This window comes from Oncorhynchus kisutch, linkage group LG30 (genome assembly GCF_002021735.2).
Source record: "Oncorhynchus kisutch isolate 150728-3 linkage group LG30, Okis_V2, whole genome shotgun sequence".
Classification (NCBI taxonomy): domain Eukaryota; kingdom Metazoa; phylum Chordata; class Actinopteri; order Salmoniformes; family Salmonidae; genus Oncorhynchus; species Oncorhynchus kisutch.
Window position 1 is genome coordinate 37,791,808 of NC_034203.2, and position 14,313 is coordinate 37,806,120.

At 45.1% G+C, this 14,313-nt stretch overlaps 2 protein-coding genes across 2 annotated transcripts; both read right to left on the minus strand.

Moving 5' to 3' along the window:
* Positions 1-4,247: 4,247 nt before the first annotated feature.
* Positions 4,248-10,456, minus strand: LOC109880219 (probable G-protein coupled receptor 148). Its single transcript, XM_031809666.1, has 4 exons — positions 9,342-10,456; positions 6,641-6,901; positions 5,702-5,864; positions 4,248-5,207 (listed from the first exon to the last, which is right to left on the minus strand). Exons 1-4 carry the CDS (start codon positions 9,686-9,688, stop codon positions 4,812-4,814), a joined length of 1,167 nt encoding a protein of 388 aa, XP_031665526.1. The 5' UTR covers positions 9,689-10,456; the 3' UTR covers positions 4,248-4,811.
* Positions 10,457-11,216: 760 nt separating this feature from the next.
* On the minus strand, positions 11,217-12,221 carry LOC109880225 (probable G-protein coupled receptor 148). Its single transcript, XM_020472450.1, has one exon. The coding sequence runs from the start codon at positions 12,219-12,221 to the stop codon at positions 11,217-11,219; it is 1,005 nt and encodes a 334-aa protein (XP_020328039.1).
* Between the last annotated feature and the right edge of the window lie 2,092 nt (positions 12,222-14,313).

Below are 14,313 nucleotides of genomic sequence, written 5' to 3' on the forward strand. Positions count from 1 at the left end.
ACTGCTATATACTGTACTCTACTGTATACTTTACTGTACTCTGTTATATACTGTACTCTACTGTATACTGTGCTGTACTCTATTGTATTGTACACTACTTTTCTGTGCTGTACTCTGCTGTCTGGTGTTGTATTGTACTCTACACTACTGTATACTGTGCTGTATACTGTACTCGACTGCCGTATTGTACTGTACTGTACACTACTTTTCTTTACTGTACTCTACTGTATACTGTACTCTACTATATACTGTACTCTACTATATACTGTACTCTACTGTGTACTGTACTCTGCTGTACACTACTCTACTGTGTACTCTGCTGTATACTGTACTCTACTGTATACTGTGCTGTACTCTACTGTATACTGTACTCTGCTGTATGCTGTATTCTACTGTATACAGTACTCTACTGTATACTCTGCTGTATACTGTGCTGTACTGTATACTGTACTCTGCTGTATGCTGTACTCTGCTGTATGCTGTACTCTGCTGTATACTGTACTCTGCTGTATACTGTACTCTACTGTACTGTATGCTGTACTCTGCTGTGTTGTATTGTACTGTACACTACCGTATACTGTGCTGTACTCTACTGTACTCGACTGCCGTACTGTACACTCTACTTTTCTTTTACTGTCCTCTACTGCATACTGTCCTCTACTGTATATTGTACTCTGCTGTATACTGTACTCTACTGTATACTCTGCTGTATACTGTACTCTACTGTGTCCTCTGCTGTATACTGTACTCTGCTGTATACTGTACTCTACTGTGCTCTACTGTACTGTATACTGTGCTGTACTCTACTGTATACTGTACTCTACTCTACTGTATACTGTGCTGTACTGTATACTGTGCTGTACTCTACTGTATACTGTACTCTGCTGTATATTGTATTCTACTGTATACTGTACTCTACTGTATACTGTAATCTACTGTATACTCTGCTGTATACTGTGCTGTACTGGACTGTATACTGTACTCTGCTGTATACTGTACTCTACTGTGTACTGTACTCTACTGTACTGTGCTGTATACTGTATACTACTTTTCTTTACTGTACTCTGCTGTATACTGTACTGTACTGTATGATGTACTCTGCTGTATACTGTACTCTACTGTATACTGTACTCTGTGCTGTATACTGTACTCTACTGTATACTACTTTTCTTTACTGTACTCTGCTGTATACTGTACTCTACTGTATACTGTAATGTAGTATATGCTGTACTCTGCTGTATACTGTACTCTACTGTATACTGTACTGTATACTATACTCTACTGTATACTGTACTCTACTGTATACTGTACTCTACTCTACTGTATACTGTACTCTACTGTATACTGTACTCTACTGTATACTGTACTCTACTGTATACTGTACTCTACTGTATACTGTACTCTACTCTACTGTATACTGTACTCTACTGTATACTGTACTCTACTGTATGCTGTACTCTACTGTATGCTGTACTCTACTGTATACTGTACTCTACTGTACACTACTTTTCTTTACTGTACTCTACTGTATGCTGTACTCTACTGTACACTACTTTTCTTTACTGTACTCTACTGTATGCTGTACTCTACTGTACACTACTTTTCTTTACTGTACTCTACTGTATGCTGTACTCTACTGTATGCTGTACTCTACTGTATGCTGTACTCTACTGTACACTACTTTTCTTTACTCTACTCTACTGTATACTGTGCTGTACTGTACACTACTTTTCTTTACTCTACTCTACTGTATACTGTGCTGTACTGTACACTACTTTTCTTTACTGTACTCTACTGTATGCTGTACTCTACTGTATACTGTACTCTACTGTACACTACTTTTCTTTACTTTACTCTACTGTATACTGTACTCTACTGTATACTGTACTCTACTGTACACTACTTTTCTTTACTCTACTCTACTGTATAGTGTGCTGTACTGTACACTACTTTTCTTTACTGTACTCTACTGTATACTGTACTCTACTGTATACTGTACTCTACTGTACACTACTTTTCTTTACTCTACTCTACTGTATACTGTGCTGTACTGTACACTACTTTTCTTTACTGTACTCTACTGTATGCTGTACTCTACTGTATACTGTACTCTACTGTATACTGTGCTCTGCTGTACACTACTTTTCTTTACTCTACTGTATACTGTACTCTACTGTATACTGTACTCTACTGTATACTGTACTCTACTGTACACTACTTTTCTTTACTGTACTCTACTGTATGCTGTACTCTACTGTATACTACTTTTCTTTACTGTACTCTACTGTATGCTGTACTCTACTGTATGCTGTACTCTACTGTACACTACTTTTCTTTACTGTACTCTACTGTATACTGTACTCTACTGTACACTACTTTTCTTTACTGTACTCTTCTGTATACTGTACTCTACTGTATACTGTACTCTACTGTATACTACTTTTCTTTACTGTACTCTGCAGTATACTGTAATGTACTATATGCTGTACTCTACTGTATACGATACTCTACTGTATACTGTACTCTACTGTATACTGTACTCTACTGTATACTGTACTCTACTCTACTGTATACTGTACTCTACTCTACTGTATACTGTACTCTACTGTATACTGTACTCTACTGTATACTGTACTCTACTCTACTGTATACTGTACTCTACTGTATGCTGTACTCTACTGTACACTACTTTTCTTTACTGTATACTGTACTCTACTGTATACTGTACTCTACTGTATACTACTTTTCTTTACTGTACTCTGCAGTATACTGTACTCTGCTGTGCTCTACTGTATACTGTTCTGTCCAAAATTGTGAAATGTTGACATCTTTGATTGCTTCAGATGAACACACACACACACACACACACACACACACACACACACACACACACACACACACACACACACACACACACACACACACACACACACACACACACACACACACCTGTTCCTGTTTGAAAAAGTATTGCAGTTTATAGCTTTACTTTTTTCACTTTTATAAACTATTTAATTTTCATCCAAATATCAGATGGTTACTGATTGTTCTATTAAGCATTTATATGACGATTTGAGTGGAGTAAGAACTACAATGTGAAGCAAATATTAAACTACATTCAATTTATTTTTACTTATTTATTTTTATTATATTAGATAGAAATACTGTTCAATAAAGAAAGCATTTTTTTTCTTCTAAAACGTTCTAAATTGGTTCAATTTATGCTGAAAAACAAAAAGGCACACATTGTGACAACCAACCCCATACTGTCCTGACAACCAACCCCATACTGTCCTGACAACCAACCCCATACTGTCCTGACAACCAACCCCATACTGTCCTGACAACCAACCCCATACTGTCCTGACAACCAACCCCATACTGTCCTGACAACCAACCCCATACTGTCCTGACAACCAACCCCACACGGTCCTGACAACCAACCCCATACGGTCCTGACAACCAACCCCATACGGTCCTGACAACCAACCCCATACTGTCCTGACAACCAAACCCACACTGCCCTGAAAACCAACCCCACACTGCCCTGAAAACCAACCCCACACTGTCCTGAAAACCAACCCCACACTGTCCTGACAACCAACCCCATACGGTCCTGACAACCAACCCCATACTGTCCTGACAACCAACCCCATACTGTCCTGACAACCAACCCCATACTGTCCTGACAACCAAACCCACACTGCCCTGAAAACCAACCCCACACTGTCCTGACAACCAACCCCATACTGTCCTGACAACCAAACCCACACTGCCCTGAAAACCAACCCCACACTGTCCTGACAACCAACCCCACACTGTCCTGACAACCAACCCCATACTGTCCTGACAACCAACCCCATACTGTCCTGACAACCAACCCCACACTGTCCTGACAACCAACCCCACACTGTCCTGACAACCAACCCCACACTGTCCTGACAACCAACCCCATACTGTCCTGACAACCAACCCCATACTGTCCTGACAACCAACCCCATACTGTCCTGACAACCAACCCCATACTGTCCTGACAACCAACCCCATACTGTCCTGACAACCAACCCCATACTGTCCTGACAACCAACCCCATACTGTCCTGACAACCAACCCCATACTGTCCTGACAACCAACCCCATACTGTCCTGACAACCAACCCCATACTGTCCTGACAACCAACCCCACACTGTCCTGACAACCAACCCCATACTGTCCTGACAACCAACCCCATACTGTCCTGACAACCAACCCCATACTGTCCTGACAACCAACCCCATACTGTCCTGACAACCAACCCCATACTGTCCTGACAACCAACCCCATACTGTCCTGACAACCAACCCCATACTGTCCTGACAACCAAACCCACACTGTCCTGACAACCAAACCCACACTGCCCTGAAAACCAACCCCACACTGTCCTGACAACCAACCCCATACGGTCCTGACAACCAACCCCATACTGTCCTGACAACCAACCCCATACTGTCCTGACAACCAAACCCACACTGTCCTGACAACCAACCCCACACTGTCCTGACAACCAACCCCGGGATGGGGTTGCTTGTCACAAGTGGACAGAGTGTTTGATGGCTTACAACTCCATGTTGGAATAAAATATGAGGAGAAAAAGGGTCCCCATTTCAACTCAAGACCTTGATATTTCTCTTAATATTGAAAATTCTCCTGTAACATATACTGATGCTGAGAAAAACACCAGAGTGAAACGTGTATCAACCGACCCATCTCCTCAATTCTTCTTCTGTGCTAATATTCTTATAAGTCCAGGAAAATGTTTTATTGTTTTATTCTCACAAGACAGGCGAGACGGCGGTGGGCCGCTTCAGCCCATAAAAGGCCAACAAGGCCTCACACAGGTGCCTGTACCTGAGGCCGTACAGGTAGGGAGCCAGGGCCTTGGGGAGCACCAGGAGGATGTTACACACCACCAGGGACACCCACAGGTTGGCACGCAGGTCCAGGGCATCAAGGTGGCAGTAGAGCAGTAGCTTGATGAGAAGCACCAACATGGGCAGGAAGGACAGGATGAGGTGGAGGTAGTGGATGAGGAATGTGCCCTTGGCCCGGGACGAGCGTTCACCTCTCCACACGCCAGACATGCGGGTGCGACAGTACAGAACGACATAGCCAGAGAAGACCAGGAGCAGAATGAGGAGGACGCCTGTGACTGCCAGCAGCATGGCCACCTGAGAATTACAATGTCATGTAATGAGACAGAAGCCAGTAGTATGCAAAAACACACACTGGTTTCACTTTACAATACATAAAGTACATATTAGACCAAAATAACAACTACACTACAGTCCCTGGTTCGTATCCAGGCTGTATCACATCCGGCCGTGATTGGGAGTTCTAGTTAAATAAAGGTTAAATAAATAAAATAAATATATATTTTTTGTAATATGCATAAACCTTCTCACTCTTGAATATAATTATTGTTTAGGTTTACACCAGAGGCAGACAACCCTGTTCCTATAGTGCTGCAGGTACAGCATGATTTTGTTCCAACTTCGCACCACACCAACTGAGCTAATTGATCAGTAATTGCCTAAATTCAACACACCTGGTCTTCCAGTTCGGTTAAAAAACATGAAGCACTGCAGGACCAGGGTTGCCTACCCTTGGTTTACACAGTAATCTCCATTGTGATTGCTTGGTTATTTGATTGACTGAGAGCCACCTGCATGGGAGTGGACTGGCTGACGGTGAGGACCAGCAGGAGGGGCAGGGAGCAAATGTGTAGGGAACAGGGTCCAGTAGAGTGGTACCACACAAGCACCCCTACAGACGCTGCTGGTAAGAAAATAGACACAGCCCAGATACCAGCGATCGCCCTCCTCGTCCTACACACACACACAGAGAGACAAAGAGAGAGGGGGGAGAGAGAGGGGGGGGGAGCGAGAGCGAGAGGGGGAGAGAGAGAGAGAGAGAGAGGGGGGGGAGAGAGAGAGAGAGGGGGAGAGAGAGAGGAGGGTGAGAGAGAGAGAGGGGGAGAGGGGGAGGGAGAGGGGGAGAGGAGGAGGGACAGGGGGAGGGGGGAGAGAGAGAGAGAGAGAGACACAAAATTAGGTGGAAACTGAGCTGTACTTCCTAACCTCCTGCCAAATGTATGACAATATTAGAGACTCATATTTCCCTCAGACTACACAGACCCCAAAAGAATGTGAAAATATTGATATACTCCCATATCTACTGGGTGAAATACCAGTGTGCCACCACAGCAGCAAGGTTTGTGATGCGTTGCCACCAGAAAAGGGCAACAAGTGAAGAACGAAAACCATTGTAAATATTTATGTTGATTTATTTTCCTTTAAAAAAAAAGAAAACTCTATTTGCACATCGTTACCACACTGTATATAGACATAATATGACACTTGAAATGTCTATTCTTGTGTGAGCGTAATATTTACTGTTCACTTTTTGTTTATTTCACTTTTGTTTATCCATTTCACTTGCTTTGGCACAGCAGCAAGATTTGTGACCTGTTTCCACATGAAAAGGGCAACCGGTGAAGAAGTGAAGGAAAGACGGAAGATAAATAACAGTTTCTCTAAACTCCATCATACAGTGAAGTCATAAGAAGTACTGATAAAACTCTCCTAGCCCGTGTTCCCATTACCTGGAGACGGGCCACAGGGCATAGTATCGAAGTGGAGCCATCACAGCCAGTGAGGTGTCCAGCACCATGGCCTTGGTACTGAAGATCCCAGCGCAGTACAGCAACCCCAGCAGGAAGAGGATGGTAGAGCACGCCCACTCTGACATCAGTACGCCTGTCGCATTCAGACAGGCACTCACCATGTACAGCGACACGAACAGCATGTCGCTTAGCAACGCATTGGCTAGGAGGAGGTAGCGGGTCTCCTGGCGCATCCAGGGGCTAGGAGGAGGAGGTGAGGATGAGGAGGGGAGGGATGAGGAGGAGGAGGAGGAGGATGAGGAGGTGGCAGGGGGGGAGAGGAGGAGGTTGGGGGGGAAGAGGAGGTGGTGGGGGGGGGGAGGAGGAGGGGGGGATGAGGAGGATGAGGAGGTGGTGGGGGGGAGAGGAGGTGGTTAGGGGAGGAGGAGGTGGGGGGAGGAGGAGGTGGGGAGAGGAGGAGGTGGGGGGAAGAGGAGGAGGTGGGGGAAGAGGAGGAGGGGAGGATGAGGAGGTGGTGGGGGGAGAGGGGAGGATGAGGAGGTGGTGGTGGTGGGGGGGAGGATGAGGTGGGGGGGGGGGATGAGGAGGTGGTGGGGGGCATGAGGAGGAGGTGGGGGGGGGGAGGAGGTGGGGGAAGAGGAGGAGGAAGGGAGGAGGATAGGAGGAGGAGGAGGGGAGGAGAGTAGGTGGCAGAGGGGGAGAGGAGAAGGGGGGGAAGAGGAGGAGGATGTGGGGGGGGGGGGTGAGGAGGAGGAGGGGAAGAGAGGATTGATGAATGCTACATATGCCTAATTCCAAATCAACTTTACCCTAACCCAGGGGTTTCAAATCCATGGTGTCTGCAGGTTTTTGTTTTTTCTTTTCAATTAAGATCTAGACAACCATGTGAGGCGAGTTCCTTACTAATTAGTGACCTTAATTCACCAATCAAGTACAAGGGAGGAACGAAACCCTGCAGACACTCGGCCCTCCTTGGAATGAGGTTGACGCGTACCCTAACCCTTATGTGCTTAAGTAGATCTGAAAGCATTGGTTAAAACAGTAGCATTACCACACCTATCTATCAGGTCTACACATCACCACACCTATCTATCAGGTCTACACACCACCACACCTATCTATCAGGTCTACACACCACCACACCTATCTATCAGGTCTACACACCACCACACCTATCTATCAGGTCTACACACCACCACACCTATCTATCAGGTCTACACACCACCACACCTATCTATCAGGTCTACACATCACCACACCTATCTATCAGGTCTACACACCACCACACCTATCTATCAGGTCTACACACCACCACACCTATCTATCAGGTCTACACACCACCACACCTATCTATCAGGTCTACACACCACCACACCTATCTATCAGGTCTACACATCACCACACCTATCTATCAGGTCTACACACCACCACACCTATCTATCAGGTCTACACACCACCACACCTATCTATCAGGTCTACACACCACCACACCTATCTATCAGGTCTACACACCACCACACCTATCTATCAGGTCTACACACCACCACACCTATCTATCAGGTCTACACACCACCACACCTATCTATCAGGTCACACCACACCTATCTATCAGGTCTACACACCACCACACCTATCTATCAGGTCTACACACCACCACACCTATCTATCAGGTCTACACACCACCACACCTATCTATCAGGTCTACACATCACCACACCTATCTATCAGGTCTACACACCACCACACCTATCTATCAGGTCTACACACCACCACACCTATCTATCAGGTCTACACAACATCACACCACCACACCTATCTATCAGGTCTACACATCACACCACCACACCTATCTATCAGGTCTACACACCACCACACCAATCTATCAGGTCTACACACCACCACACCTATCTATCAGGTCTACACACCATCACACCTCCACACCTATCTATCAGGTCTACACACCATCACACCTATCTATCAGGTCTACACACCACCACACCTATCTATCAGGTCTACACATCACCACACCTATCTATCAGGTCTACACACCACCACACCTATCTATCAGGTCTACACACCACCACACCTATCTATCAGGTCTACACACCACCACACCTATCTATCAGGTCTACACACCACCACACCTATCTATCAGGTCTACACACCACCACACCTATCTATCAGGTCTACACACCACCACACCTATCTATCAGGTCTACACACCACCACACCTATCTATCAGGTCTACACACCACCACACCTATCTATCAGGTCTACACATCACCACACCTATCTATCAGGTCTACACACCACCACACCTATCTATCAGGTCTACACACCACCACACCTATCTATCAGGTCTACACAACATCACACCACCACACCTATCTATCAGGTCTACACATCACACCACCACACCTATCTATCAGGTCTACACACCACCACACCAATCTATCAGGTCTACACACCACCACACCTATCTATCAGGTCTACACATCACCACACCTATCTAACAGGTCTACACATCACCACACCACCACACCTATCTATCAGGTCTACACATCACACCACCACACCTATCTATCAGGTCTACACACCACCACACCTATCTATCAGGTCTACACACCATCACACTCATGCATCCGATCTAAGGGACAATTTTGGATTTGGGGTGACTCACCTGGTCAGGATTCGGGTGAGGATGACAGGAATCACCAGAGAAACCGCCAGGAAGCCCAGGATGGGGCAAACATGCATGGCCCTGGATTGGCGCGGAGGCAGGAAGACGTGCCACTCACGGGTGAACAGCTCCACCTGTCTCTGGAAGGAGTTGGTAGTCGTGTTTGTCGTGCTTGAGGTGTTGCCGCTGGTCTCAGAGGAGATTCTGCTATGTCTCTCAGCGTGGCCAGAGCTGTTGTACCAGGTCCCAAAGGCACAGAGGAGAGACAGGACCACTTGGTTCTCTTCAGCGGCCATCTCTACAGAGCCAACGTGCCGTATCCCTCTTCTTTGCCCAGTGTCCACCATCCCCGACCGACTGTGTCAACAATGAGTTTGAGGAGATAGTGTTTTTCTTTTCTATCAGGCCATTAGAGGTGATGCCACTGAGTGTGAAGTCTTCCATTAGGCAATCCACAGATCCGTTTGTTATTGGTCTCCTTGGACACCCAGATAAGGGCAAACAAGTCTTTAGAGGCAAATGGACAGAAATGCTACTTTGCCATAATATTACGGTCATAAAACCCCAGCTGTTAGGTGCTTATGTAGCTTGTTGACATCATATAATGTGTGACGATCGTGTAGGTTGCATTTGGGTTATGTAGAATTGATTCAACCCCACCTACATTGTTTTTAAACAAGCTCAATGTTCAGTGCATGAAACAGTCCCAGCTGCTTTAACAGTATATGGGAAAGCAACAATAACAAGAACATTCTCAAAGCAGACACCCGACAAAACCAGCCATTTTAAAGTCCCCACATAAAGAGAGGAAGGTATGCGGAAATAAGAGGCGCTGAACCTGCCAATGACCTTTCATTATTTGGGGAGATATTAGGACAGACATTCCAGAACATATAAAACAAACATCATGGCCCCAAGACATGCTAATCTCTCTCCATTAAAAATAACGGGGGAGGTTTGCATTTTATTTAGGGGGGATATGATATTTGTGCTTCGGTAACATTTTCACTCGTCATTATTCAGGATTCATTCAGGATTATCCGTAACCATGGTAGCATCCACATTAATGTAGAAGTGTTTAGAAACATACTATATTCTTATTTACAATAAAAGTGACTCCAAAATCACAATACATTATTTACCATTCGCTTCTATTGGGCACAAAATAATCTGAAACACAACCAAAATAAACAGCAAATGCATCCAATCAAAGTGTTGTCACAAGTTTGATGTAATAATTGCGTGCTGTGAATATGGGACCAAATACTAAACTTTGGACTACTTTAATACACATAAGTGAACTTGTCCCAATACTATTGGTCCCCTAAAAGGGGGGAGGGGGGGGACTATGTATAAAAAGTGCTGTAATTTTTAAATGGCTCACCTAGTATGGATGAAAATACCCTCAAATTAAAGTTGACAGTCTGCACTTTAACCTCAGTCATTGTATTATTTCATATCCAAAGTTCTGGAGAACAGAGCCAAAACAACAAAAAATGTGTCACTGTCCCAATACTTTGAGCTCACTGTATATGCATTGACACATGGAATAGCGAAGGGCTAGTGTTATCGGCTAAGACAGAGAAATAGCTTGGCAATAGTACCAATTAAATGAAAAAAGGTTCAAAAGTTAAGCAATTAATGTTGTTTTTCTCTTTAAAAAGTGATGGTCTTTTCAAGGCAGCTTTGGGGTTGGAGAATGATTTTGCACATGGCAAACCGTGGGTCACAAGAGAACATAGTGGGCTTCGTTAGGTAAAAATATTTGTGGACCAATGCTTTAGGCTGGGCACTCTCACAAGAGTCTCTATTAAACAAACCCTCGGCCCGCTCATTTCTCTTTATGGGGTTGTGAGAGTGTGTGGGTCTTTATTTCTAGGCCACAGTGACCTGACTAAGCCTCCTGCGTCGGTGCAGCACCGCCAGCAGAGTATCAGAGATATCCCTATACCACAGACCATACAGGTAGGGAGCACAGGCCCTGGGCAGTAGCATCAGCATACACATATTGACAGTGTTGATCCACACGCGGATATCCTGGCTGACCTCCTGGCGCTGGTACAGAACCAGCTCCACAGTGAAGACCAGGCCCGGGCTGAAGTAGAGCAGGAGCAGAACCCCGTGGGCCAAGAGGGTGACCCGGGCTCGGGAGTAGCGGCTCTGCCAGATGCCCTGGGTCTTGGTGACCCAGTAGAGACGGCCGTAACAATACAGGATGAGCAGGGTGCAGACAACGGCTCCCATGGTGAAGTAGATGTGAACGCCCACCATCATCTCGCTGCCCATCTTGCCTATGGAGATGAGAATGAGACACACCTCTGACCTCTGTGGGGCGTTGTCCTCCATCACCTCCATGACGATGACCAGGGAGAGGGGGTACATGGCGGCTAACAGCCAGACCCCGACTAGGATCTTTCGGGTACGGGCCGGGGGGAGCAGGTCGTGGTAGTGGAGGGGCCAACGTACCGCCACGTATGTATCCACCACCTTTAGTGTGACGGTCAGCACAGCGCAGCAATATGCCGCAGCGGTCACTGCCGAAACCAGCTCACAGAGTACCCTCAGCATGGCTACCCCCAAAGTATTACAGACTACAGTGACAAGGTTGAGGGAGAGGAAGAGCATGTCTGCGGCCAGGGTGTTGGCCAGGAGGAGGTAGCGGGTCTCCTGGCGCAGGGAACGGGAGAAGAGGATGCAGGCCAGGAGGATGGGGTTGGCCAGCAGGGTGGCCAGGGTGAGGAGGGAGGCGGGGATCAGGAAGAGCTCCAGGTGCCAGCGCTGCAGACTGTCATACCACTGGTGTGAACTGTTGGCCATGGCTGCAATGTTCTCTGATAGAACCATCTGGAACTGTGTGGTTAGATGCTGGGTCGTATTCATTATTGCACAGTGTAGCAAAACGTTTTGCAATGGAGAACGAAAACAAGCGTTACTTAATGGACAAGATTAGGTAGTCCCTCTCTCTGTTTCAGTTCGTTCTCCTCCGTTTGGTACCAAGTGAATACGACCCTGGACAGGGCATCTGAAGTGAAGGTGGTCCTTTCTTTGTTTTCCTCTTGCGCCTACCTGTGGATTAAAACAGACAGTATTGTAACTCTGTGGACAGGTGCAGGACACCTTTCCTAAAGATGGTCCTTTCTTTCTGTGGGAAATCAGATGGACTGAAACAATGGTAAAAAAACGTAATCTAAAGTTAGAGCGGGCTGAGCCTTTTACCAGTGATTTAGAACCTAATACATTTTATTATGAAGCGTATACAATTGATGTATCTAGATATCCGAAAGGTTGCTAGTTCGAATCCACCGAGCTGACAAGGTAAAAATCTGTCGTTCTGCCCCTGAACAAGCATTGTTCCTTGGCATTCATTGTAAATAAGAATTTGCTGTTAACTGACTTGCCTAGTTAAATAAAGGTTAAATTTAAAAAAATTAAATGCTTAATCTCATTCTTTTCGGCTGTCTAGGAAAGCCTAGATGTTATATTACAGTAAGACGGAGAGATTTCAAACCCATTTGACCCTCTATATGACTTTCAGCGTGGACCTTAATTAACAGACTGATTAAAACAAACAGTGGTGATCATCTGAAGGAGCTTATCTCTGCATTATATGGACACAGGTACTGTGATGGAGAGGCTTCAGCAAACTAGTTTATTTGAAGTTATTAGGTAAACATTCTTCAATATAGCAGATAGCTAATATTATTTCAATGGAAAGTCATCTGCACTCCCTCCCTCCCTCTCTCTCGCTCTCCCTCCCTCTCTCTCTCTCTCTCAGGCAGAGCGTAGATGTCATCTGCTTTGCAATTTACACAAGATATTTAAATGAACGACAAGATTAATCTCGCATGAATTCAAATTCGAAACCAGTGTCATAATCACAGCCATGTCTGTGAACTTTGGTGTCTAAATACACAGTTACTATGTCAATTAACAAGGTACGTTTCCACCACAGTTAGTGTGTCAGCACAGCAATACACCATGACCTTCACTCCCGAAACCAGCGCGCAGAGTACCATCAGCATGGCTACTCCCAAACACATTCTCATTTAGGCTACATCATCTGTCCTCCCATCCAGCGCCTACCCTGTTTAGCTTCAGATAGATCAAGAGACATTCAGGGTGGTATGGCTGCTAAATATCCATTATTACTCAACTCATAGCTGACAGTCATAAAAATAATATATACATTTTGAATGATATAGTAATCTATTTAAAATAGCTGATCAGTTCATACCTTTCTATTGATCATTATTTAGTGATACATGATCTAACCATTAATATAAATGATGATTCTGACTTTGTCACATCAGACTTCGTGCTTTAGCTTCTTAATCTATGCAGTTTTAATCAATAAACTGTATCATTACAAAACAAATATTCTGTATCAACTTTTCTCCCTTGTCTAGAACATGAACACAAAAAGTGAAAGCCAGTCAAGTTTAGACACACCTACACCTATCAACAAGCGTATCGATCAACCAAACCCAGTCAAGTTTACAGACACACACCTATCGACAAGCGTATCGATCAACCAAAGGCAACGTTTCATTAATGTAACCAGTTCCCGTCAACAATAAATAAAAGTCCCAAGTGATTTTCTTACCTAATTTTCAAAGTAATGGCTGGCATTCATCCATTAGTCTTAATGCTTCTATAAATCAATGATCCAGCGACTGACTGACTGCACCACTTGCCTTATCAGCCCTGATGCACTGTCTGTTGACTCATAGAACATAACAGAGGGATGTATAAAGACAGGGCCACTTAGCTGTTTCACAGAGACACGGGCTGCGTCTCATTCCAGGAAACTATGTATCCTCCACTCCTGCCTTACTCCCCATCACAGATCTGAGAAACATGGTTGGTGTAAGTCAACAGTGCCACTTTCAGTTTCAACCATATTGCTTTCACCCATAAAACCCTATAAGGTTTAGCAAGGTCAAAGAGGGGAGGGGAAACAACTTTGTGGAAG